The sequence below is a fragment of the Meleagris gallopavo genome, chromosome 17 (genome assembly GCF_000146605.3).
Source record: "Meleagris gallopavo isolate NT-WF06-2002-E0010 breed Aviagen turkey brand Nicholas breeding stock chromosome 17, Turkey_5.1, whole genome shotgun sequence".
NCBI lineage: Eukaryota > Metazoa > Chordata > Aves > Galliformes > Phasianidae > Meleagris > Meleagris gallopavo.
Genome location: NC_015027.2, coordinates 1,553,918 through 1,577,582, shown reverse-complemented (window position 1 = coordinate 1,577,582; position 23,665 = coordinate 1,553,918). Strand labels below are relative to the sequence as shown.

At 37.1% G+C, this 23,665-nt stretch overlaps 1 protein-coding gene across 1 annotated transcript; it reads left to right on the top strand.

The window, feature by feature from the left end:
* Nucleotides 1-6: 6 nt before the first annotated feature.
* On the top strand, nucleotides 7-18,394 carry CHFR (checkpoint with forkhead and ring finger domains). The gene is made up of 17 exons (XM_010719999.2): nucleotides 7-201; nucleotides 1,072-1,171; nucleotides 6,999-7,108; nucleotides 8,746-8,805; nucleotides 8,956-9,174; nucleotides 9,520-9,735; nucleotides 10,352-10,508; nucleotides 10,832-10,986; nucleotides 11,278-11,440; nucleotides 12,272-12,414; nucleotides 12,857-12,976; nucleotides 13,273-13,356; nucleotides 14,027-14,097; nucleotides 14,805-14,892; nucleotides 15,088-15,195; nucleotides 15,750-15,822; nucleotides 17,818-18,394. Exons 1-17 carry the CDS (start codon nucleotides 66-68, stop codon nucleotides 17,858-17,860), a joined length of 2,046 nt encoding a protein of 681 aa, XP_010718301.1. The 5' UTR covers nucleotides 7-65; the 3' UTR covers nucleotides 17,861-18,394.
* The last annotated feature ends 5,271 nt before the right edge of the window (nucleotides 18,395-23,665 follow it).

Sequence of the window (23,665 nt, the reverse complement as noted above, 5' to 3'; positions counted from 1 at the left end):
CCCTCGGCGCCGTGCGATGCGGGGTTCGGGTTCGCTTTGTTTCTTTTCGTCAGATGTGAAGGCAAATGGAGCGCTCGGAAGGAGGCGAGCAGAGCGGGCGGCGGCAGCAGCCTTGGGGGAGGCTGACCCGGCTGGGTGCTGAGGAGGCAGAGCCGCACGTCCTGCTGCTGAAGAGAGAGTGGACCATCGGCAGGAAGAAAGGTGGGACGGGCTGTGCCGTGCGGGACGGCGGCGGGTCCTGGTCCGGCCTTGCAGCCTGCGAAGGTGGGCTGGAAGTACCGGGCCTGGGCCTTTCAGCTGCTGGAGGCGCTGCCTGGCGGCCCCTCGTGCCCCCGAGCTGTGTGAAGAGACCTGTGCTCCTTTTCACCAGCTTGTGGCATGGGAGCACTTACACGTGAATGTACCTTTTCGGGTCATCTGAGGCAGCTTGTGCAAATAAGAAGAAACGACAGTTGATTCAGAGAGTGTCTGTGGTAGTCCTGTTTATGTTCCCTTTGCGTTTTTGGAAGTCTTTGTAGAGGCTTTCACTGAATAGAATGGAAATACTGGTGAGCTGCTTGGTACGTTTTGGCCTTTGCACTTCTGTGGGCTTCTGTATCATAGGGCTTTAATGTAGAGGAATGGTACTCCCATTTATCAACTACTAGTCCCCAGTAATTACTCGGGTATATTCTGGTGTTCCACTGGTGTGAAAAAGAGCTGGGTGCTCTGTGACAAAGGCCTTCAGAATTTGGATTGAATGCATCTCAGATCTGTGTGAATTTATACTGCTCTAGAGTGGGTTAATTGTGGTTTGGTTTTCATTTGTAAAGGTTGAAATTAGGGAAAGAAAGGGAACTAAAACAGCTTGAAGTGGTTGAAAGAAACCTGTCTTAGTATATGTGGGGCTACTGCACAGTATTTATATATCACATAGATGGACTATGTTTCTGCTTATATGCCAGCAGGATTTTTGAACTATTGCAGATGTACATGAGTCAGTTTGTTGTGCGTTTATAGACATGTTGAATGTTGAGCTGTCTGTGTAATGTGTATTTTTAAGCACTCTGGAAAATCTGCTTTCTTTTTAAGGTTGTGACTTATCTTTCCCTGGCAACAAGCTGGTGTCTGGAGATCACTGTAAAATCGTAGTGGATGAAGAGTCTGGTCAAGTGTCATTGGAAGATACAAGGTTGGTTCTCCTTTGAACTTCTACTGCTGTCTTTTCTTTAGTCCATGAAGTAAAATCTTGTGCGTTGCTCGAGGCATTTATAACAAATCCTTTTCCTTCATTTTTCTTCCTCTCTTTTTGTAGCTGTGGAGTGGTTGTTTTTCTTGTTTGTTTGTTTGTTGCGCTTTCCCAGCATTTTTTTCCTCTTCAAAGGAACCCATGGAAAATACTAGTGGTGTAATAGTTCTTTAGGATATTTCTTTGGGCTTGTGAGAGAAAGCAAGATGGCTTGTTGGGGTTTGTTTAACTAGAATAATTATTCCCATGGAGTATCAAGGGTTTGGGAACTAAGGTCCTTAATGTAAAAAGAGATAAGCACATACCTCACTGGAACTACTGTTGAGAAGCTAAGCTAATCTTGTGAAACTACTTTTGGTGTGTAAAGTTCATTATGTACTTCTTCATATACTGAAGGCCAGAGAACTTGGCATGTTAGCCTTGTTATTTCCTGTAGAGTTTTAAGGTTACTGTGGGAGTAGAAATAGCACTGCGGGGTTTGTGAGTGGCTTTCATTGGATTTTATCTTGTTTTCTTTGTGAAATCTGAGATAGGAATTTGAATAGAAGGAGATTTCTTAGGAGGAGGTTGTAACTCCCTTCACATTTTCATCTGCTTCATTTTTGACAGGATTTTTTGACTGAAATTGCAGAAAGCTTCTGGTTTGTTGCATTTCAAGAAATCCATGACATTTTAAAATGTTTCTGTAAACCACATTCTTTTTCTGCTCCACTGTTGCAGTCAATAAAGAAACAAACAATACTTTTTTTGCCAGCTCCCCTCTTTCTTCATGTCTAGAAAGCTCTACACCCAAAGATGAATACAGTTCAATATATATTGATGAATATACGTGACGATGAAATTTAATGTGAAAAGTTTTACAGAGAACCATGCTGTATCTGCTGTTTCTTTTTCAGATGTATGAGGATGCAGTTAGATCTCTTGTTCTGGTAGCTCAGGTTAGTGTTGTATACTTGCTAGGGCTTTGAGAATACTCTAGAAAAGCCTTTAGTTGAACAGTGGGCTCATCTTCTGGGACGGTGTTGGCAGAATCTATGAGATATAGTTGACAGCTTTCCTTCAGCAAAATTCTTGTTGCTTTGTTAATTAGTGGCTGTGCTAAATTTTCCTCCAGTAAAACAGAATATCATGGAATTACGGATGTTGGAAGCTACCTCGGGAGGTCACCTGTTTCCAACTCAGTTGAAGAAGGGCTGTTCTATTTGAACTGGGTTGTTTAGGTTTTCCCTAGTCCTTTAAGCACAGAAATCCTGTAGCATCTCATGGCCCTTATTCTGAACCTTAATTGTACTTGTTGTGTTTTGTTTTTTTTTCCTTGCTTCTTGTTTGACTCTACATAAAGAGCCTGACTCCATAGTCTTGGTGTCTTTCTTTAGGTACTGGATGATTGCTACTTGGTCTCGTGGTGCCCAAGCCACCTTTTCTCTGGAAAAATAGGTCCAATTCCTTTACCCCTTTAGCTCATTGATCTTGTGCTCCACCCCTCTGGCCACTGAAGTGGCTGGACTTTCTCAAGTTTATGATGACCTTCATTGTCCTAGGTGTTCCAAAACTAGATGAAATACTGTAGATGTGGGCAAGTGATTTCTAAGCAAAGGGGAAGATTAATCACTTCACTTGATCTTCTGACTACACCCTTTTTAATATAGCCAAATATGCTGTAGGCCTTCCTCACTGCCAAGGCACGCTGCTGACTTATGCCTAGGCATAAATCCAAAGTGTATGATCTTAGGCATAAAATTCACCAAGATCCCTTGCTGATCTGTCCCCAGCCTTTACTGTTGCAGGTGATTGTTCCATCCCAGCTGCAGAGTGCTGGGTTTGACCTTATCACAGTATTCCCATCAGTCTGACTGGGTCCCTCTCAAGAGCCCAACCCTCACATGAACTAAATATTAAGTATAGCCCTTACTTTGGTGTTACCTGCAAGCTTGATGAAAGTTTAGTTCCCTCTCCCCATCTAGGTTGTAACTAGAGGTAGTTTAGTAGGTTATCTGAAGGATAGATATCTGAATCCATCCATGGCTTGTGGCTGTTGGGAAGCTTTGTATTCCAAGAAGCTGCGGGATGAAATGCTAACCTATAGGGGAAAAAAATCCTGAGATTTCTAGAAAATGATTATAAATGTCATTATCCAATATTAATCCACACATCAAGACGTTTCAAGCAACAGATCAGGCCATGTTTACTGGTCATGGTAGTTTCAGGGGACAGCTGTAAATCCGTGTTTGGAAAACCATCACTTGTTTCAAGTCCATGTAGTTGGTAGAGTTAATTTATACCAATGTGGTGATAATAAGATCTAAAGAAATTGTGAGTGATGCAGAAACTTTTTCTTCTTTGCCTCTCCCCCTGGGGGGAAAAAAAAAGCAACAACAACAAAAAAGAACTAGCTAAGCCAAATTAAACTTATTTTTTCACATGGTGCATTCATGAAAAGATGGGACTTGTTAAACTGCTGATGTCATAGATGGGCTGCACGCCTATGGAGTACTAACGTTAGCTGCTTATGCATGTTATGTTTATGTGTAGCTGACAGAAAAGAATTAGGGTCATTCAAGTGTTGTACTTGCCTGTGTGTTGGTGTGAAGTGTAGTTACCTCTTGCTGAATCAAAAAGCTGAATTAGTGTGTCTGTTTGCAGAAGACTCCAATCCTCTGAGTCTTCCGACTTGTGCAATGAGTAATAGCTGAGCTCTAAAGAATCAAGCAGGCTGAAAGAAGAGTTCTGAATGTTTGAGTTGGCAATACTGATGCCCAGAGCCCCAGAAAAATCTGCAATGTCAGCTTTTTTCTGCTGTTAAGTGGAAAATAGTTTGGAAACATTGCTGTGGTCAAGCTCGGATTTTTCTGGTGAGGAGGAATGCATTGAAGGAGGCAGCTAGCATGGGATACTTGGACTGAGTGGACTTTGTTTTTGTATTGTAGCTAAATCAAAGAATATCATCAAATACATGTAGATGGTCAACATTGTTATTTACCACCATGGTAGTGTGATGAGTTTACAAATCTATTTTTGAAAGAATTACCATAAGTTTGCAGATGAGAGCAAATGTGTAGAGGATTTGAAATTATTGAGTAAACAGAACCAGTAGTAGTGTAACAAATCCCAATAATTAGGAAATAGTACAATAAAATATCCATGGATTTGTGCCCCCTTCCCCTTTTTTTTTGCGTCTATGTTTCTGTTTTATTTTCCAAGCCACGCCTGACAGAAAGACAAACTGACCTGACACAGCTGAGGCAGACACTGGTCTGCCATTAATAAAAGCAACTGTAAGATTCTTCATTTTGAAATAGAAATTTGAAAAGCAGCTGAGGTAACTTGTAAGGACCTCCTCTTGTCATCTTCCAGGCAATTTTTTTTTTTAAGGATTCTGGTTAAATATGAAAAGGTTTTGTTTTGTTTTTTTTTTTTTTCCAGAGCAGGAGAGGTGTTCTCAAGTGACAAACTAGCAAATGTTCCCTTTCTGTGAGTAAAAAGGAGATTGATCTTCATTGGACAGTGGTGTCCTTTCTGCTACTCGGTTCTGCTTACCCTGCAGTCAGGCTGTTTCTGTGGATGTTAGTGGTATAGAAGCTTATTAAAGCTCAATGTTCATTTCATTTTATAGTGTGTTGAAGATAGCATGCACTTACACAACTTCTAAATCTGTTAGCCCGTATGTTTTACCATATATTACATTTCTTTTTCCTGGATGGACACTAGCAATCACTAGAAGGTAATGGACTGGCATTTTCCTGGGAAGGATAACTGAGTGCCTTACAATACACAGATCATTTCTCTACTTTGAAAGTCAGCATCTTCTAGGTGAAATGTGGTTGTTCGTATCAATTCTCTACTGTTGCTGGGTTTGGGAAGTGAAGGTAATGTATGGCTCATTAATCAGACTGCAGAGCCAACAGCTGTACTGGAGCTGAGCCAGCACCTGACTTTTATTTCTTCTGCTTTTGGGAGAAGTGGCAATGGGACCTTTTGTGACATTGTTTCACAACTCAGGCAATTTACACCTGATAGTAAAGTTTTCCTTCTCCACATCAAAAGTAATACAGCTAGTTAATATCGGGTCAGTGTCAAGAGAACCTTCATCTTTTGGGCACGTTTTAAATATTATTTATCTTACAAGGACCTTGCTATGGTCTAAAACATCAGAAGAATGTACAACTGCCATTATTTATCATGTGTGTCTCATTCAGAAAAACCACAGCATTAATCTAGGGTGTCACTGTATTTGTTAGATGTCTCATGCTGCAATACAGAAACTAGGAAGGCTAAGTGAAGGAATAATAATCATCTGGGGTGATTTTTTTTTTTCCTTTAATTATTGACTGAGATAAAACTCCTTCAGTTTGGTTATGTATTAAGAGCAGCTTTATTTTCCCCTTCTTTATAAATTGTATCTATTTTTACTTGCTTTGTGTCCACAGATGCCACATAACTCATTACTGAGCTCTCCTTGGATTCAGCGTAGCTGTAGGACTGAGGAGACTTGGATATTTGTAGTCACTTTGTGGATGGGGGGTAGCTGTTTCTGCAGCTTCTATTATCAGACCAAAAATGAGTGGTTTCTGATGCACGGTGGTGATAAATTTTTTTCCAGGAGTGCCACGCTTGGCTTATTGCCTCTCATAGCCATCTTTTTAATATCACTGGTATCAGTGTTAAGTTAAAAACGAGCATAGTTTCTGGCAGAATGACTAGAATTCTTTCTTCCTCTTAATTGCTGAACTTCTGGTGCTTTTAACTTTCAGTGACGTTCCCATTCTGCTGCCTTTTTGGTTCTCATCTCTTTCAGGCTAGTCAGCATCTATATTCCTAAGGTAAAAAGGCAAGCTCTAATTCCTTTACTTTAGAAGAAGCCTGAAGATTCGTTAGTGGAGCAATGATTGATGTGACCCAAAGTTTTTTCTTTGTTGGTGCTTACAGTTGCTTTTTACTGTGTGTTGGATTAGTTGATTCATCTGTGTAGGTAGTGAGCCGTTGCAGAGGGAGAAGGAAGAAGTGATGCCCTGAACACCACATGCTTTTGCTATTCTAAAAGACTTGCTTGCCCTTTTAGCTTTTTCATGTAATGCTGTCAACTTTGCGTCTGAAAAGGTCTGCAATACAAAGTTTTTAGTAAACCATGACACTGTTTGTCTTGCTAAATAACAGGAGATTTTCCCAGGTTCGAGTTTGTTTTTAAAGGAAAAGCAATGAGGAGAAGGGAAGATGCTTATATCTAAATAACCATTGCTCTCCTCTAGGTAAAAACTGGTCCTTTTGAGGAAGACTGGAATGTGTTCTGAGAACAAGTAGTGGCTTCCAGGAGGTGGCAGCAAAGGTTTGCTGTCGTTTCTTGGAGGAGGTGCTCTGCTGAGGGGGAAAAAGCATCTTATTTTCTTTCATACTTGGTACTAATTATGAGACATTGAATGGCAGAAATCTGAAGTTCTAGAATGTTGCAGCCCTGAAAGAGGCTTATCCCAAGGTAGCTGAAATTTTTCAGTATTTGAATAATGACTGAATTATTAAAAGCTAAATCATGTCTCTATGAAGACCACGTGTGTAGTAGGAGCTGCAAACGAGCTTTGAAGTACAAATAGTCCTCACTTCTCTCTTTGAAACAGGTTTTCTCTTTTCTTTGGTTTGTTTCTAAACATTTTTTTTAATCCTTGCTTAAAATGTCTTGGAGAGCCAACAGTTTCCTTCATTAAAAGTATCTTGAATTTTCTTTTCCTTCTCCCAGATAATCATGGAACCATTTATATTGTTATCTTTTTCTTTATAGTACTAATGGAACAGTAATTAATAAACTGAAAGTGGTTAAGAAGCAGACGTACCCTTTACAAACTGGAGATGTGATCTATGTTGTTTACAGAAAAAATGAGCCAGAGAACAGTAAGTAAAAGGTGTTGTTTTTGTTATTGTGTAGGCTTTTTTACATCAATACAATTAAATTAGGGTTACTTCATTTTAAGGCAAATAATTTGTTGATATGTAGAAACAAGATTCTATGGAACGGGTTGTGGATGTGCCAGTTTTTACAAGGACAGGTCTGACAACTGTCACATCGAAGCCTGCCTAGGAGCAGATTTGGAAGAAAGAGTGCATGCACTGATGACTAATAAGGTCCTGATCATCACACCCAGCGCTTATTTCAGAACTCCAAATTCTCAAAGTCATTAGCAGTACTTTGTATATCACATTTAAGCAGTTTTTGGCATCAGATGGGGATCAGGGAGTTGCTGCTTACGTTGACTTTGATGTTTTGTTGTTTTGTTCTTTTAAAGATGTGGGGGCAAGCTGGGAATGGGCAAAGATCCTGTAGTAAAAGTAAAATTAGTAAACCTGAAAAGGTATTTGTGTACCCTTGGAGTAGAATCATCCCTCCCGTGCCTGTAATGCTTTTTAGGAATCACTAAGGTTATAAGCTCCCCTATATGCATTTACAATGTGATGTTTAATGGAAAAATAGAAGAGCATATTTACAGTTTTCATCCATCAATATACGTATTAACTGTCCATAGATGAGTATGTATGTATCTCCTTTTAGGAAGTTGCTGTTAATTTATGTGCAGACAGATCAGGCTGATTTATGCTGTCTGATGTGAAAGTTACAAGAAGCAGCAATATGCTGTATCTGTCCATCTGTTTGGCTTCTTTATCTCGTAAATCCTCTTTAAGATGGCACTGTTTGTGGTTGATACTACTTGGAAGAACTCGTTTATATGAATTTTTCAGGTACTTTATAATGAATTGAAGTACAGATTTCTTATTAACAAGGTTTTGAATTACCAAGCATTCAGTTTGGCTCTTTCAGCTTCTCCATCTTCAAAAACAGAAAGGAAATATAGAATTGACATTCTGGCTGGTCTGAGTATTTCTGAAGGAGTTCAGACTAACTTTATGAGAAAAGGGCTTCTGTCCTTTTTGAATTTGATTCTAGTTTGGGTAAAAAGTAGCGAAGTAGGGGGATCTGTCAGAATGTGTATTAGTCTGAAGTGGTTTGTGAAAAAGGGAATGTTATTCAGTTGTTTTGTATTAATAGATACTAAATTAGTTTCTGGATGTAGCTTGGAGCATGCTATAAATCTGTATGTTTTAGAGTTTGTTTCTTGCAAAGAAATCTGAAATTGAATGAAGAATTTGAGAGGTGAGCTCAGAAATAATAACTTTCTTCAAATAACTTTAACTGAAATATCAGGAAAAAAAATACTTGGTTTGCAATGATTCATAGCAGATTTTACATGTAAGAAATTATTGAGCCTCTGCTTCCATGGCTGGCACAAGTTAAACCTCACACAAAGGCCTCTCTGCCTGGTTTCCTGAGAAGAAAAGATCTTGCTGTGTTGTTCCTAATTGCCTCCTAAGTAGGAGTATTACCATTGTACGAAACAGGTGGTCCCTCGTTGGCCTGTTATGTTGTCAGACACTCTGGGGAAGCATCTGCCTGGCAGTAGAACTTGTTTGTGTGAGATTGAAGTTAGTTGATTTTTATTTAAAAATTCTGATTAATATTTTTTTCTCTTTTTCAGACGTTGCTTATCTTTATGAATCCTTAAACGCAAAACATGATGCAACTCAAGAACCAGTAGGTAAGGAAGTAATTGGAGATTCAAGAAGAGTAGCTAAGCTCCAATGACTAACACAGTGCTTTTTTTAGAGTTTGAGTCTTTGAAATTCTGAAGCCATCATGTGAAAACTGTCACACAAGTCTTTTTCTTTCCCTTTTTTCCCCCCTCTAGCTGTAGAAGCTAATGTAGAAAACCAATGCCATGTGACCAAAGATACCTCAAGTACAGGAAGAAGTAATGATGAGAACCAAATTACCTCATCACCATCAGCTACTCAGTCTTGCTATGAGGAACCACAGCCATCTACTTCTACATCTAACCTCTTTAATGCTTCTTCTACCTCTCTTATTGAGTCTGCATCTGTTGAACAGGATAATCCTTCTACATCTGGTAAGAATTATATCAGTATTTAGTGTGCTTCTGATCTGCTGTAATGATCAATATTGTATAAATCCTTTCTGTGGCATCTTTGTCAGAAAGCACTGATATGAGTAATAGTCTTAGGAATAAATGCTCTGCACTTTGAAGGGGATTTTAAGTAGGGTTTCACAACTAAAGGCCTTTTGTTCCAGGTCCTCTGTGTGTAGTTTAACAATACATACATTACTTGTGCCGTGGCATCCTTTTTTTCTGTACAGATGTTTGGGTTGATGTACGTGCATAATTGGTGTTTGAGTAACTTCTGTTTTTGCATGTCTATGCAGCTGTGTTCACTTCTCTGTTTTTATTTTGCAGGATCACAATCCTCACTCTTCACTCCTGTGCCTGCTTTGCCCGTCTTAGAATCTGTGTGTCTAAGAGCACTTCATGATGAACGTGAAAAGCTGGATGTGAATGCTGAAATTTCTGCAATCACTTCAGAAATCAGTGACAAAGAAAATGCAGAACTGGGTTCTCAGAGGACGGAGGAAGAAGTAGTTTTGGAACCTGCTAAAAAGAAACTGAAAGGAGGCTAGTATGCTGCAGTATTCTGCAACCAACTCTTTAATATTATTATTGAAAGTTAGTTTTAAAAGTTTAAATTAGAAATTTAATGCTGTTTATTTTTCATAGAAACCCAGTGAGGTGGACAGAAACTTAAGAAAAATAAGTGCAGAGTTTTAACGTGAAATAAATACAAAGGCACTCATCAAATTTAGAAGGGATTGAAAGGTTACCTGCTTAGCATGGCGGTTGGATTCAGTGGCCTCTTGAGGTCCCTTCCAACCCCTGCAGTTCTGATTCTGTTAGGTTAGTGTGAGGTAGATAACTTTTCCCCCCTCATAATGTAGTTCTATGTTGTAGTATTGTGTTAAATAAATAAATATTATTTGTCTGTCTTCCTGTGTCCGGATTCAGTCAGATCAGTGTCATGAATCCTTTTTCAATTCCTTTTTTCTTGATTGCTTTGTTTCTGATCCAGTGAAAATGGTTACTTGATTAGCAGAAACCATTATGTGAAAAGCAGGAACCTTTAGTGGCACCACTGTCAGTGAACAAGGAATTTGTGTGCACCTTTACAGTCATTCTGTAACATTAAAAAAAAAGTTTCAAAATCTACATACAGTGGAGTTTTCTGTCTTTGTAGATGAAGGTGCTTGTCCAAATCTTCCAGCAGCAGCTCCAAGTGAATGTATAATTAAAATTGGCTCTGAAGATGCCAAAACATCAAATGTGAAACCAGATAAGATGGAGGAAACATTAACTTGTATTATCTGCCAAGAATTGCTGCATGACTGTGTAAGGTATGTATGACTGACAAAAACTGTATTTATGTGATAATAATTTGAGTTCAGTGACAAAAGTTTGAGATGACCAGGAGATTTAGGATATATTAAATAATTTCTGCCAATAAATAACATTTTCACCATCGGTTTTGTCTCTTTTTTTTTCTTCCCTTTCAACAGAACTAAAAAAAATAAAAGCAAGAAATAAAATAAAAACCTTAAAGTCTTTTTTAATGAGTCTTTCTTATTATCTAAGTAGATCTTAAATGTTTTTTAAAGTGTTATGAATGTAAATTAAAATGATATATTTAGGGTTTACTTGTTATGTTTGTGTTTTCCAGCTTGCAACCTTGTATGCATACTTTCTGTGCTGCCTGCTACTCAGGATGGATGGAAAGGTCTTCTTTGTGTCCAACTTGTCGTTGTCCAGTAGAACGTATTTGTAAAAATCACATATTGAACAACTTGGTTGAAGCTTATCTGATTCAGCATCCAGGCAAGTTCAAGTGTGTTACAGAACCTGATATATTTCACATGTTAACTGTATAGCTGAGGTGTGCACAAAGTCTGTCGTCAATGAAGTATCTGTACATTATGTACTCATAGTACTGTTTTCTCTGGTGAGACTGCAAAAAAAAAAACAACCAAGATCTTCTCGAACTGTTATCTAAAAACAAATTTTATTGCAACAAAGATGCCACAACTCTGTAAAAAGAGTAGAGTGGGAATAACAAATGTGAAGAATCTTGTGCTTTTCTCTTGAAATTTGAATTTGGTTTTCATACAGATAAATGTCGTAATGAAGATGATGTCCGTAGCATGGATGCTAGAAACAAAATCACTCAAGACATGTTGCAACCTAAAGTGCGGAGGTCTTTTTCAGATGAGGAAGGAAGTTCAGAAGATCTACTGGAATTGTCTGATGTAGATAGTGAATCTTCAGATATCAGGTAGGTCTGTTTAAGTTGTGTACTGAATTGAATTTGCTTGTGTGCCCAAACGTACGGACTAGTTTCAAAAACATTGAGAGTGTTGTTATTGCTGATGTTGTTTCCACAATCATTTCCAGAATGAGTCTGTCTTCTGTTTTCAGGAAAGTTCATTTTTTACCATTAATTATCTTTGCAGTTCTACTGGCCATCCTTAGGCAGCCAACAAAAAACATGTTAAATTGGAACTGTTTGAAGCCCAGCAAGATTCAGTTTATGACTAACAACTTTCTCCTGAATAGTACAACAGCATCTCATGATGTGTGAAAATACCTTCTGTGGCTGTTACTTTACAGAAGACTGATTTCTGCATAAGGTTTTGTTATGAGAAATAGCAGTCTTTGACCATATAATTATTGCTGCAATTAATGTCTGGGATCCTGCTTTCACTAGGTGTGTGCTACAAAAGCAGCTGGTGCTTGACCGAGGGATTACTAGCCACCAAAATAGCTCTTCTTTTTCATCAGCAAGCATTTTTTGCTGTATGTCTAGAGGAGAAAAGAAAAAGTCTTCCAGTAGATAATTATTCCAGCTTTGTTAATCTTGCTTCCACTCACACCACTGTTCTCTTTCAGAAGCTATTAAGAATCCTTTCTTTTGCAGTACTCTTTGTTACAGCTGCAGCATTCTTCACAGCTGTGAGGTACTGAGTTATGTGGACTTCCATATGTTACTGGATGAAGAAATTCTAGATTAGAGCTTAGAGAGTATAATCAACCCTCTGTCTAGCATAGCAATGAGTTATATTTGCATTTGGGTGTGATTTCCTATGACCTTATTCTATTTTTTCAGTCAGCCATATATAGTATGCAGACAGTGCCCAGGGTATCGAAGACACTCTGTTCCAGCTCTGCCTGGCACGGGCCAGGAGACAGAAGCAGGAGGAGTGCAAGCACTGGGAGATGCACCCTCCACATCTGCCAACTTTCCTGCAGGTCAGTGTCATGAAGTCTTGTTAGCAGCATGCAGATAATAGATGTATGAGCTATAGGCCTTGTAAAGCTCATTCTCATAGTACTGTATCACCTCTTCACACAGCTATCTTTGCAAGAAAATTAAATTTGAGCATTGTTTTAGTGTGGTCATCCAAAATATACATCTGAAGGTTGATAGTTCATAAACTCTTTCGCGTATTTGAATATTTTTACACATCTATGTAGTTTAGAAGTCTTTTCTGCTTTTTTAAAGAATCTTTGTGGGGAAATAGATATATATTTTTATATATCTATATAAACAAGCAAGCTACATGTATGTGTATGTGTATAGCTTGTTTGTTACTTTCAGATTTTTGTCTATTGTTTGCTAGGATTCCAGTCCATTTTGTAATTTTTGCATTGTTCAGCCTTTCATTTTTCTTATTTCTTCTCACCTACCTAGCTGTTCAGGAGTATGTGTGTCCTGCTCAAGGAAGTCATGTAATATGCACCTGCTGCTTTCAGCCAATGCCTGACCGAAGAGCAGAGCGTGAACAGAATCCTCATGTTGCTCCTCAACAATGTACGTACGTAGTTCTGTAGTCAAACTTAAGAAAAAAAATTGAAAAATAAGTTTTTCTTTATTTTAGTGAAAATTAAGTTTATTTTGAAGAGTGATTTTATTTCATATTCTTTATTTGGAGTCTTCATGTCAAATCATGAAACAGTCTTCCTTTATAAAATGTATTTGTTCATCCTTTTTTTTGAATAAGAAATCTGTACTTTGTTAAAGTTTATCAGGACTCTACTCTATAAAAATGACAGACTGAGTTTTGTTGTGTCTGCAATCCTGACAGGGGTTTTCTTTGCTGTTTTCAGGTACTGTTTGTCTGCAGCCCTTCTGTCACTTATACTGGGGCTGCACTCGGATGGCGTGTTTTGGCTGTTTGGCACCATTCTGTGGTATTTTGGAATAATATGTTTCTTACGAGTCTGCTCTATTTGCCTTAATTTCTGTCTACCTTAAACTTTGAGTAATTTATGAAATGCAATAGACTACCACAGTTACACAAAAGGAAACAGAGGCTGTGTCCTCACACTACAAACATAAATGATTCTTGAATGTGCATGTCTTAGATTTGAGTGGAAAGCAGCACTTGCTGAGCATATTGCTTTCCAGCATAAAAAAAAATGTGGTGTGTGGTTCTCCTACTAGGTTGAAACACATGTCTTTGCAAGAGCACGGAATGTCTGATGTTAACTGGTTAGAAAAGAAGCTTTCTCTCTCAAATTTCTAGTCTCCCTAAGCTCAAGGCTTTAGATGCTTTGAAAAATAAGAATAGTTGAAAGGACTTGACTGAAGAATATGCTTTAATAACACCGTTAATTTGTGCAGATCAGTAGTGCTGTTTGTGAACTGACGGTGAAATTGTAAAATCTTAATGTCTTGTCTTCGATTGCAGCTAGAAATTATGGATTGCACGTGTGTGTTCAGCATGTGTTGAACTCAGCCACGTGCTTGGTGCTTGCATGAGCCTGTGTGTGTTATTTCAGGAAACAAAAGAGCCTTCAGAATATATGTGAGGGCCAAAGGGTTTGGGAAGAAATAATAATTCTTTTCTTCTTCTATTAGAAATAAACCTTGGTGACAAGTGTTTAGATGGAGTCCTAAATAACAACCACTATGAGTCAGATATCCTAAAGGTATTTTTTCAAATGTTTATTATGTTACATAATAATAAATTTGTGTTGTTTAAGATTTGCTCATGAAAAGATAATGATATTTAATTTCTCAAACTTATATGTCTGGCAGCTGCCAAGAAGGCCACAGCTATAGCAACAGTTTATGAATTTGAGTTTAAGTGACCATAGAATTCATATATGTTTGATTGCTAAATCAAAGAATTTTCCTTGTACAAAGTATTTGTTAGGGAGCCCAGTTTCTACAGTCTGAATTGCAACATCTGAAATGTTAATTAGAGAAAAATAATTCACTAGCATATAACAGGAAAACAAATGTTAATTTTTTTTTTAGTGCTAGACAAATTAAGCTTCATTTGTGTTGCATAGAAATATTTTTTTCTATACCATAACAACTGGTTTATCTCAATGAGGTAGGCTGGATGAAATCTTGCTGTAAGTTAAGTGATAGTGTGGCTGGTGGGAGTCTGTAGGCGTTCTTTTGGCAAAAGAAAGAATGCTCTGGATGAAGAATACTGAGCTAACAGTTCTATTGGTGATTTGAAAGCTAAAAAAAAAAAGCATTCTGTTATTCTGTTCTTGTTTGTAAACAGCCTCATCCCATTTTGAAAGCATAGTTAGATCTGGGTTTGGAAATATTTGAGAACTAATGGCTTGGTATCTTTTTAATGTTTGAGATTTTTCAAATGAAACAAACTCTTCTTTTTCAGGATTACCTGGCATCCAGGGGTTTGACGTGGAAGAATATGTTAAATGAAAGTCTGTTAGCTCTTCAAAGAGGAGTTTTTATGCTGTCAGGTGTGTTTTGTTCACTTTTGTCCACGTATAACTCTTTGAGTATGTGTATTTGAGTGTATGTATGTGTGGAACTCTGTGAGTAATCAGGAGGTTTGATGTTCTGTATGTACATAACTTGTGATGTCATGACATTTTTGTTAAATCGGATTTCTTACTCCTTACACTGACATTTTGTACAAATGTATTCTTCTCCAGATTACAGAATTACTGGGAACACAGTGCTTTGCTACTGTTGTGGCCTTCGCAGCTTTCGAGAACTTGCCTACCAGTACAGGCAAAATATTCCTGTTGCTGAACTGCCAGGTGGGGTTAACTTTGCACAGCACAGAGGAAGTCAGTTAAAAAATTAATCACTTTTATTCTTGGATCTTCTATATGAAGCCTTAGATTTAAATGAGATATGGGTTGTGGCCTCCTTTGGCAGATTTGAGATTGGGAACAGAAACTCTTTCTGTAGTCACTTTTAAGCATTACTTTATCCATTCAGTTCTTGTTGTTGGCAAGAGCTTCTACATCTTTAACTACTGAGAATTCTGCTTTTATTTCTGTGCATAATGAGACAGCTCACCTTGTTTCTCCTCATTATTGCTTTTCTATTTAGTGTAAGAGCCTGCTGGACCACTCGGTTACTATGTATGTAAATCTGGGGGAGAATAACAAACTACCCAAATTAATGACTTTTTTTTTAATGGAAAGGTATCTAAATATATGTCTGGTGTCTTAAACTGTAAAGTCAGTATCTGTTGAATTAAATAGTAAAGCTTCAGTTGAGAACACTGAGAAACAGTGGCATAGTATTGTCACCTTATTTAATGGCTTCAGAAATAAATAAATGTAGCTTTTTCTTTTCCTTGCAGTGACTGTCACATCACGTCCTGATTGCTACTGGGGACGCAACTGCCGAACTCAGGTCAAAGCACATCATGCCATGTAAGTTACACCTTTTAGAAAGTGGTGGGTTTTTGCTTTTGGTTGTTTTTGGCTATTTCTGCTTAAAAACAAATCCTTTAAAGTGCCAAAAATTGTGTGAGGAATACTGCTGCAGTACAAACAAAAGTGAATGAGCTTTGGGTTGTGGGTTTTTGTTTGTTTTTTAAACACAACTTGGAAATGGACCCTTTGTGCACGTCTGAAGGTACCACTAGCACTTTTAAATTGATATTTTCTACCCCCACCTCCTTCTTCATTCATATCTTTCTCAATCTCAAGCAGCTTTTCATTTGGCCTTGTCTTGAGTGCTTCTTGAGAACACTGCAGATAATTAGCCCTTTGCTATTTCTTTTGGAAATCTGTGAGAAATGATTTTTAGCAAATGACAACAAACATTAAAGGGGTAAATTGGTGGGAATAACTTGTGACGAGGGAAGGAAGAAAAGTTTGGAATGTGATATTGGAAACCTGGTGTCTGGTCGTTCACAAGAATTACTCATCCAAAACAAGGTCCTTGATTTTTAAAAAAGGAAGGCCACTGACAACTGATGCCAAGTCATTCTTGCAGAAGGAATGTGTGTTACAACAGATATTAAAGAATTTCAAGAATAAAACAAAAATTGGCTGTCTACAAATTACTTTGTTCCAGGAAAGGTAAAGAAATCCTTCTTGCTCTGGGAGTTATTCTCTAAATTCACAGTGCAGTTCAAGACAGTGGAGCTGTTGCTCTTTACTGAGAAATTGCTTATAATGAATAGTAGATTCTGCAGCATCTTCCTAATGCTGCAATGAGCATGCACAATTAGCATTATTCCTGTAACATTTCAGATACTGTCTGTTGAAAATAACCAGTCTGTATGGCTCATTCAAGCAGATAATAAAAAGGAGTTAAAATATTAATCCCCAGCCTCATACAAATGCAGAGTTTTACCAAATACCTTTCAAAAATTATTTGGAATTTAAGTTGTAGATTTAGTTCAAAGCTCTGCTGTTATCTGTAATTTCATGTTACAAGGCTGTCTATTTTTGCACAGATTTTATTTTGAAGTGCTGGAGAGTTAACTCAGTATCAAAGCACTCACCAGTTGTCTACGTTCATATTTGGGTGCATAATTTCATCTAGAATGAGAAGGGTTTTTTCCACTTGTTTTTCCAGCTTTAGCCATTCTAGAGCTTTACTGGTTGCTGCTTAACTTTTTTAAAAAAGCCATAGAAATGAGGAAAAAACCCCTCAAAAGCTATCATATACCACTCCTAGATATTTGTCAGTTTTTTTTTAATTGAGCTAAATTGTTTTGCTAAGTAGTTTGATTAGTAGTTAGATTATGTAGGCAAGGTTTCTTTCTAATCTTTTGTCTGATTCAGTAAAGAGAAAATGGACTCAGCTCTTCAAGTTGTGTTTCACAATACGTGCTGGGGGCACATAACCCAAGAGGAGGAAGAACAAAATGAGAAGCCGGAGATTTTAGAGAAGTAGAAAGAAGTGCCTTATACAGAATTCTGTGCAGACAGGCTTGCTATTCCCATTGAACTTAAATAATATAGAATGAGAGAAACCTTACTTATTTTATTTCCAGAAGAGGATCGTGTAGAAATTATTGAGACTGGTTAATACTAGTTCCCCTAGTGAGCTGTGTAATGCTGCTTTAATAAAAATAACTACTGTCTCTCAAGACAAAATTAATTCTCTTGATTCCTGTTCTACTTGCCTTCTGGATTTGAAGTATGCAGAAGTACAGAGAAAGCTTTTAATAACAGGTTTTCTGCGTATGTAATAGAACTACCAGTTGTTAGGCAGGAGATGCTGAAAATCCTGTTACTGGTAACATGTTAGTAGAGTTCAAGCTAAAAAGGCTCTGAAAAGCAGCTATGTTAGTATGTAAATGTTCTCCTTTGAACTGTTTAATACTTAAAAATACCCTGTGAAAGATGACAACTCTTGTGTTGCTTGATTCTGAGAACTTTGTTACATATTAATACTTCTTTTAATTTCAGGAAATTCAATCACATTTGTGAACAAACGCGATTCAAGAACTGAATGCTTGTACTCTGTAGAGAGGGGACAAAAACTTGTCATACTGCTTGTACAGTTTAAGGTTTCAGGGGATCTCTTCATATCTCCCATAGCAGGGAACCAATAACTTCTGCATCAGGTAATCTGAAATGAACTTCTTAATTTGTAGAATTTGGCAACTGTAAATGAATGAGGTAGGTTTTTTTTTTTTTCCAAGAAAGTCCAGCAAGCATTGCGTTCCATTCTCATGGCTACAACGTCCCTGTGTCACTTCACTGAAGAACACAAGCAGAAATCACTCACAGAAACCAGCCATATCTTGGGAAGGCCTAAGAATAAGGAGTGTATTTGCACTACTTGTGAAGAAACTAAGAATAATCCTTAAACTTAAAAAATAGAAATGTTTTGTATAAGTATCTGAAGATTATTTCAAGAGCCATTAATATTTAAGAAGGAAATTGTCCGTGTATATTTGTAACTGCATTTTGCGGTGGTCTGCTATTTTGTCACTACTCGTGGCCTTTGGGCTAGAAATACATGAATCTTCACTTTAAAAAATATCCGTCCATGAAACAACCTTTTTAGCTTAAAGCTTGTACCATATGTGCGGTGTTACAGTGGAAGTAGTACAGTTTCTTATCTTAGTTTTGTCATATTGATGGGTTTTATTCACATTAAATTACAAAAAGTAATTGCACAAAAATTTGAAAATTGCATTTAAAGTTGGGGTAATACTTGAAGCAGAACAGCCTTCTGCTAATATTACTTCTGTAGTATTTTATATCAGAAGACCAAACAGTGCTTTTGACATAGAGTAGCAGCCAGTAGGACACACTGGTTCATTTTTTTTGTATTTCTTTTGATATTGTATGCTAAGTATGTACCTCTGCCATGCAGCTGTTCTCTAGCATGCATACACTGGTGAAAACGTAGAAAAGGCTATAATTTAAAACAGAATATAGCAGCTTTACTGGAAAAAACAATCTTTCAGAAAGCAATTGACAGATTGTAGCAATATGGAGGCATTTCTAGCTTGGGGTAAGAATGATGAAGGGGGACACTGGTATTGCTGTCATCAACAACATAGCTTTTATTTTCACGCCTTTTGGAGATCTTGTTCCAGAAACATCCCATGCATCGCTTCAAAAAATATCCCAACACTATTCCTCCTCCTCTCCACTTCCCCGCTAGTTAATATGATTTAATCTATTTCGAAGTAACTTGATAGTTAATGTTCACAAAGCTCAACTGGGACCAATTTCTCTCTTTCATCATACTTAGAGTGAAACAGAATGAGAAGAAAGCATACCACGTTACCTCTGTAGATGTTCTTTTTAAGTATGCCTTATTTTGTGAGTAGGATTTATACTTCAATATTAAAAAGTATACACAGTTATCTTGTGTTATAATGGAGCACAAATGATGCAGCACATCGTGTCTACTGGTGTCAGTGAGTTCAACTATTTCCAGTAACGCACATCTTAATATGAATGCTAATTAAAATTATGCATTTATGTTTAGATTTTTAAAATAGCTGCCGCAAGGGTGGGTCTGCTGACCATGCCTGTATGCTATTAAAAATACACTTTCGTGTGGACTTCTCTTCCTAATCTCTGGGCATTTTCTCCTGTGAGTAGGATTGAAATTGGATCTGGAATAATACTTGAAACTTTTTAACAGCATTGCGTTTCTGTCTTTTAGTATTATTAACAATGTTCTGTTGCTTCTGTATTTGTATTTTATGTTTAGATTTTTTTTAATGGTTATTGTTATCTTCTCAGGACGACCATTCCCAGCTGTTTTTAATCTCATTTTTCATCTCTGGCTGTGTGTGTAGCAAAATGAGTGCAGTTGTGGAGATCAAGCCTTTGCACATTATATGCAGAAATGTGCTTTGCATTCTCATTCACCACTTCCCACACCCCAGATGGGCTCTCAGCGAAGACTTGTCACTGTGCTAGTGTTCAAGCCTCTTGTGCTGAGTTGTTTTTCCTTTTTTTTTTTTGGTCAAAAATCATGTCTGCAGTACTATGTACAAACCTCACTTGCACTTCAAGTTATGTTTATATAAGGATATATTATGTGACAAAAAAAAAAAAACCCTGAGAAAGAAATTGAACCGATGTACTTAACATCTAAACTACCTGTGCAGTAGAGGTTCTTCAAATTCCCTTCAAAAAAGTTTTTGCTGTTACAGATAATTGATCTGCCTTTCTATGCATATAGGGTTGTGGTAGTGCAATGGAATGAAGGGATTCTTTTGTCATTTATATTGTACCAGGACTAGATGAGAAACTAACTTGCAGATGGGGAGGGTGAATAAATCCTGATTTTTATATGCTCTTATGTAAGTAAGAGTATCTGTCATGGGTATTACATACTCTATACATTAGACCTTTTTAAATGTATGGTTACCAGATGATAGTTAATGTGATAAATGTATGAACTATGCTTGGTGTAATTGTTTAAATACTGGAAAGGTGCAGCATATTTTTTAACTTGTCTAAAGCACACCCCCACCTCCTTTATAAGAGATGCTTGGAAGCTGAGCATGAAACGTGGTAGAATAGATGCTGTGAAAGCCAGGGTGATTATGATAGGCTTTGACATAGTGGTGAATAAAGTATATAGTCTCTTTGAGAGAGTTCTTTTATAAAGGAGGTGGAGCGTAGTTCTTCCAGTTCTCTTTGGGTTTTTTTTTTTTCCTGAACTAAGAACTTATTAATTAAAAAAAACTTTAAAAAAAAAAAAATACACTGGAGTAATCTTTTTTTTTTTTTGTGGCATGTTCTCTCACCACAGGTATGGATATGTCAGTTTTCTCATGGTTGGTCACGCTATCAGATACTTGAATGTTGAAATTTTACAATGAAACTTCATCCTTGAACTTGTACTAACTAAATATAAGGTCTTTTTTTGTCCTTCACAGAAACTCCCCCAAACCTTATTACAAACATTGTATCATAAAGGATCGTGAGTCTGTCTGCAGGATTTATAACAAATAATACCTGTTTAAAAAAGTACCTTGATGTTAGTAAAAAAAAAAAAAAAAAACTCAATTTTTTTTTTTTAAATTAACTGAGACTGGAATTCCTACAGTACTGTAGAGACTGAACTGCCAGCATTATATAACACGACTCATTTAAGAGCAGGGTAGAGAAAATGTCATACTGTGTTAATCTTTATACCTTCTGCATTTTCAATGATCTAATTTGTATAAATGATAAGATTTCAAAGAATTAATATTAATAGCACTTTTCTTTTTCTTAGAATTTTGTTCTCACTGAGGAAATAGGACTTCTCTGTACCCTCATTCTGTCTGATGCTGCAGACAGTGAGGCTGTGAGTTGCACTTCAAATTGCAGCTTAGCAGGATCTTTTGCACTGCTGCTGTTCCTGCAATTGAAGCAGGATTTCCGTTACTGTTGTAGTCTTATCTGAACTGCTGTTCTCAAGCCAGCTGTCATTTCTTCTTCAGGCTAAATTTAAGACATTAAAACTTGTGGTTCAGTAATACAAAAGTGGTGTATTGTTCTGTATGCCATCAGACAAACTAATAGGGCTTAGAACTCATAGCAGTCAAAAAAGGCTTGTTTTGCATTAATTATTGGTGGATTGAAACATTTTATACTCCATTGTGTGACAAAACTACCTGTAACTAAATTAGTTTGAGAAAGCTGTTGTTTGTTTTTTTTTTTTACTTAATGCTCTATCAGTTTTGTCAAAGCTCAGTCATTAGCTCATTTGTCTTGCAAACAAAATACATCCATTTTAGATCCATTTTTAACTTCTAGTAGAACTGTGTAGCACAGATGGCTTAGCTTACAGTGAGAGCTTAAGGAATTAAGTGATTCAAGAAAGAGTTAAGAATTTGAGAAGAGAATGCTCTATTTTAAATTATGCTCTGATTTGTTTTTTAATGGCCTCTTAGAAAATTCTGTTGGGAGGGGGCTTTATTTTGTACAGTCTGCTCTAAAAATAAGCCACTGGTGGTGATATTATTGGAAGTTAGAAGAAGGATCTCTCGGTTTTGAAAGAATGTGTGGGGGTTTTGCAGTTTTTCCAACTATTTTATCTAACTTGATTTCTGCAGGATGTTTGGAACTCAAATACCACTTACACAATTCCGAGGAAGAACTTCTGAAGAAACTAATTATACTATTTCCCATAGCAATGCTTAATATGCAAAGATTGCTTCTAAATCTGCTTTTCAGGTCATTCTTCTTTTCTTCACACTTCACCATTTTGACTTTCAATGAGGTAATTTCACCCTTAAGCTCATTAGTTTCCATAGGAAATGAATTATAAAAAATGCTAAGTGTGCCATATGAGGTTTAACATCAAAGACATTTCTAGACAGACCATGAATATACGTTGAAGCTATATTTGGTCTCTGTTGAGTGTTCTTTTCAGTCCTACTGAGTTTCAGTTGCTTGCTTTCGTTAGGTAAGTGTTGGCTTAGGACTTGCATTTTTTCCCTGCAATCCAAATTAATCTTTAATTATTTAGAATAAGATCTGGTAGTTGACTGTATGGAGTAGTTGATTCCACTGTGTTTAGTTATTACTCTCAGGCCCTTCTCATGGAGGGGGGAGAAAATTGCACAGTTAAGATTGTTTTGTAACCAACTGCTCTTAAAAATAATAATAATAATAATAATAATAATTTCTGAAAGGAAACTTCAATTCATGTTTCTTAGCAAATTGTGAACAACTTTTCTTTCTCTAATAGTGACAGTAAGTTTAGCTGATACCTAAACTGAAAGACAGTACTTTGCTTTAACCAAACTTGCTGATTGCTACTCTATATCCTAAAAATTAGGATGCATTTGCACCTTAAATGATTCTGGTTGTTTTCCCATCAAGGCTCTGCTCAACCATGTGAACTACCTGACAATAAGAAACTTAGTGTACAGGATTATTCTTGTTGGTTTGTATAGCTTCAAGCTTTTATTCTGAAGCTCTGTATCCAACAATGAAATAAGCAAGGAATGCCCCCAGTCTTGTTTTGTTTCTTTTTTTTAATGTCCTATTCAATCTACATACACACTGAAGGGAGTGCCTGGCATATTCCAGAATAATTATATTTTTAAAATAGTGTAAATTATTCAAATCCATTATAACTGAAAAGTGCTCCTTTTTGTTAGATCCTATAACATTTTAAGACATTTTTCCCATGCAATTGCGATTGAAACTTTCCTTCTCTTCATCGAGTGTTTAGCATGCTTATCCCATTTGCTGCTTAGTTACAGTATGCAAAAGAGCACAGTAAAGTTACTGTATTACCACAAAAGTAAAACTGAATCCAGAGTCCATGAGCTGTGGGGTTTTCTGTCGTGAAAAGATTGTGACGCGTCTCTTAAAATAATATAGCTGTTAGGAACAAGTGCTGTAGCAGTGTTTTGTTTTAAAAATTAATCTTAGTTGGTATTTACAGGTGGAACTATTACAGCACTCAGAGCTTCCATTGTTAAGTTGTGAAGAATTTCAAAATGGAGGAAAATCTCTTTCAAGTTCTTTGAAGGTACAAAACAAAAGATAGTGACATCTTTTGCAGTTAATTTTAGTGATCTGTCTAAAAAAAAATAGAAACTTCAAAAGGCAAGCTGGGAATTTAAGCTTAAGTCTCCCATATGCTGTGCTTCTGGTTGTTCATGGTTGACTCTGCGCTTTGGTTACAAAGGTACATAGTAGAGAAAGTCAGTGTGTAAGCGACCTTACTAGTTATGTTACTGAGAAGAAAACCACGCTCTAAAGCTTGGGTGTTTAACTGAATGCTGCAGTAGTGGCACTGGTGTGCATCAGGGCACATCTTGGTGCTCTGGGGCAA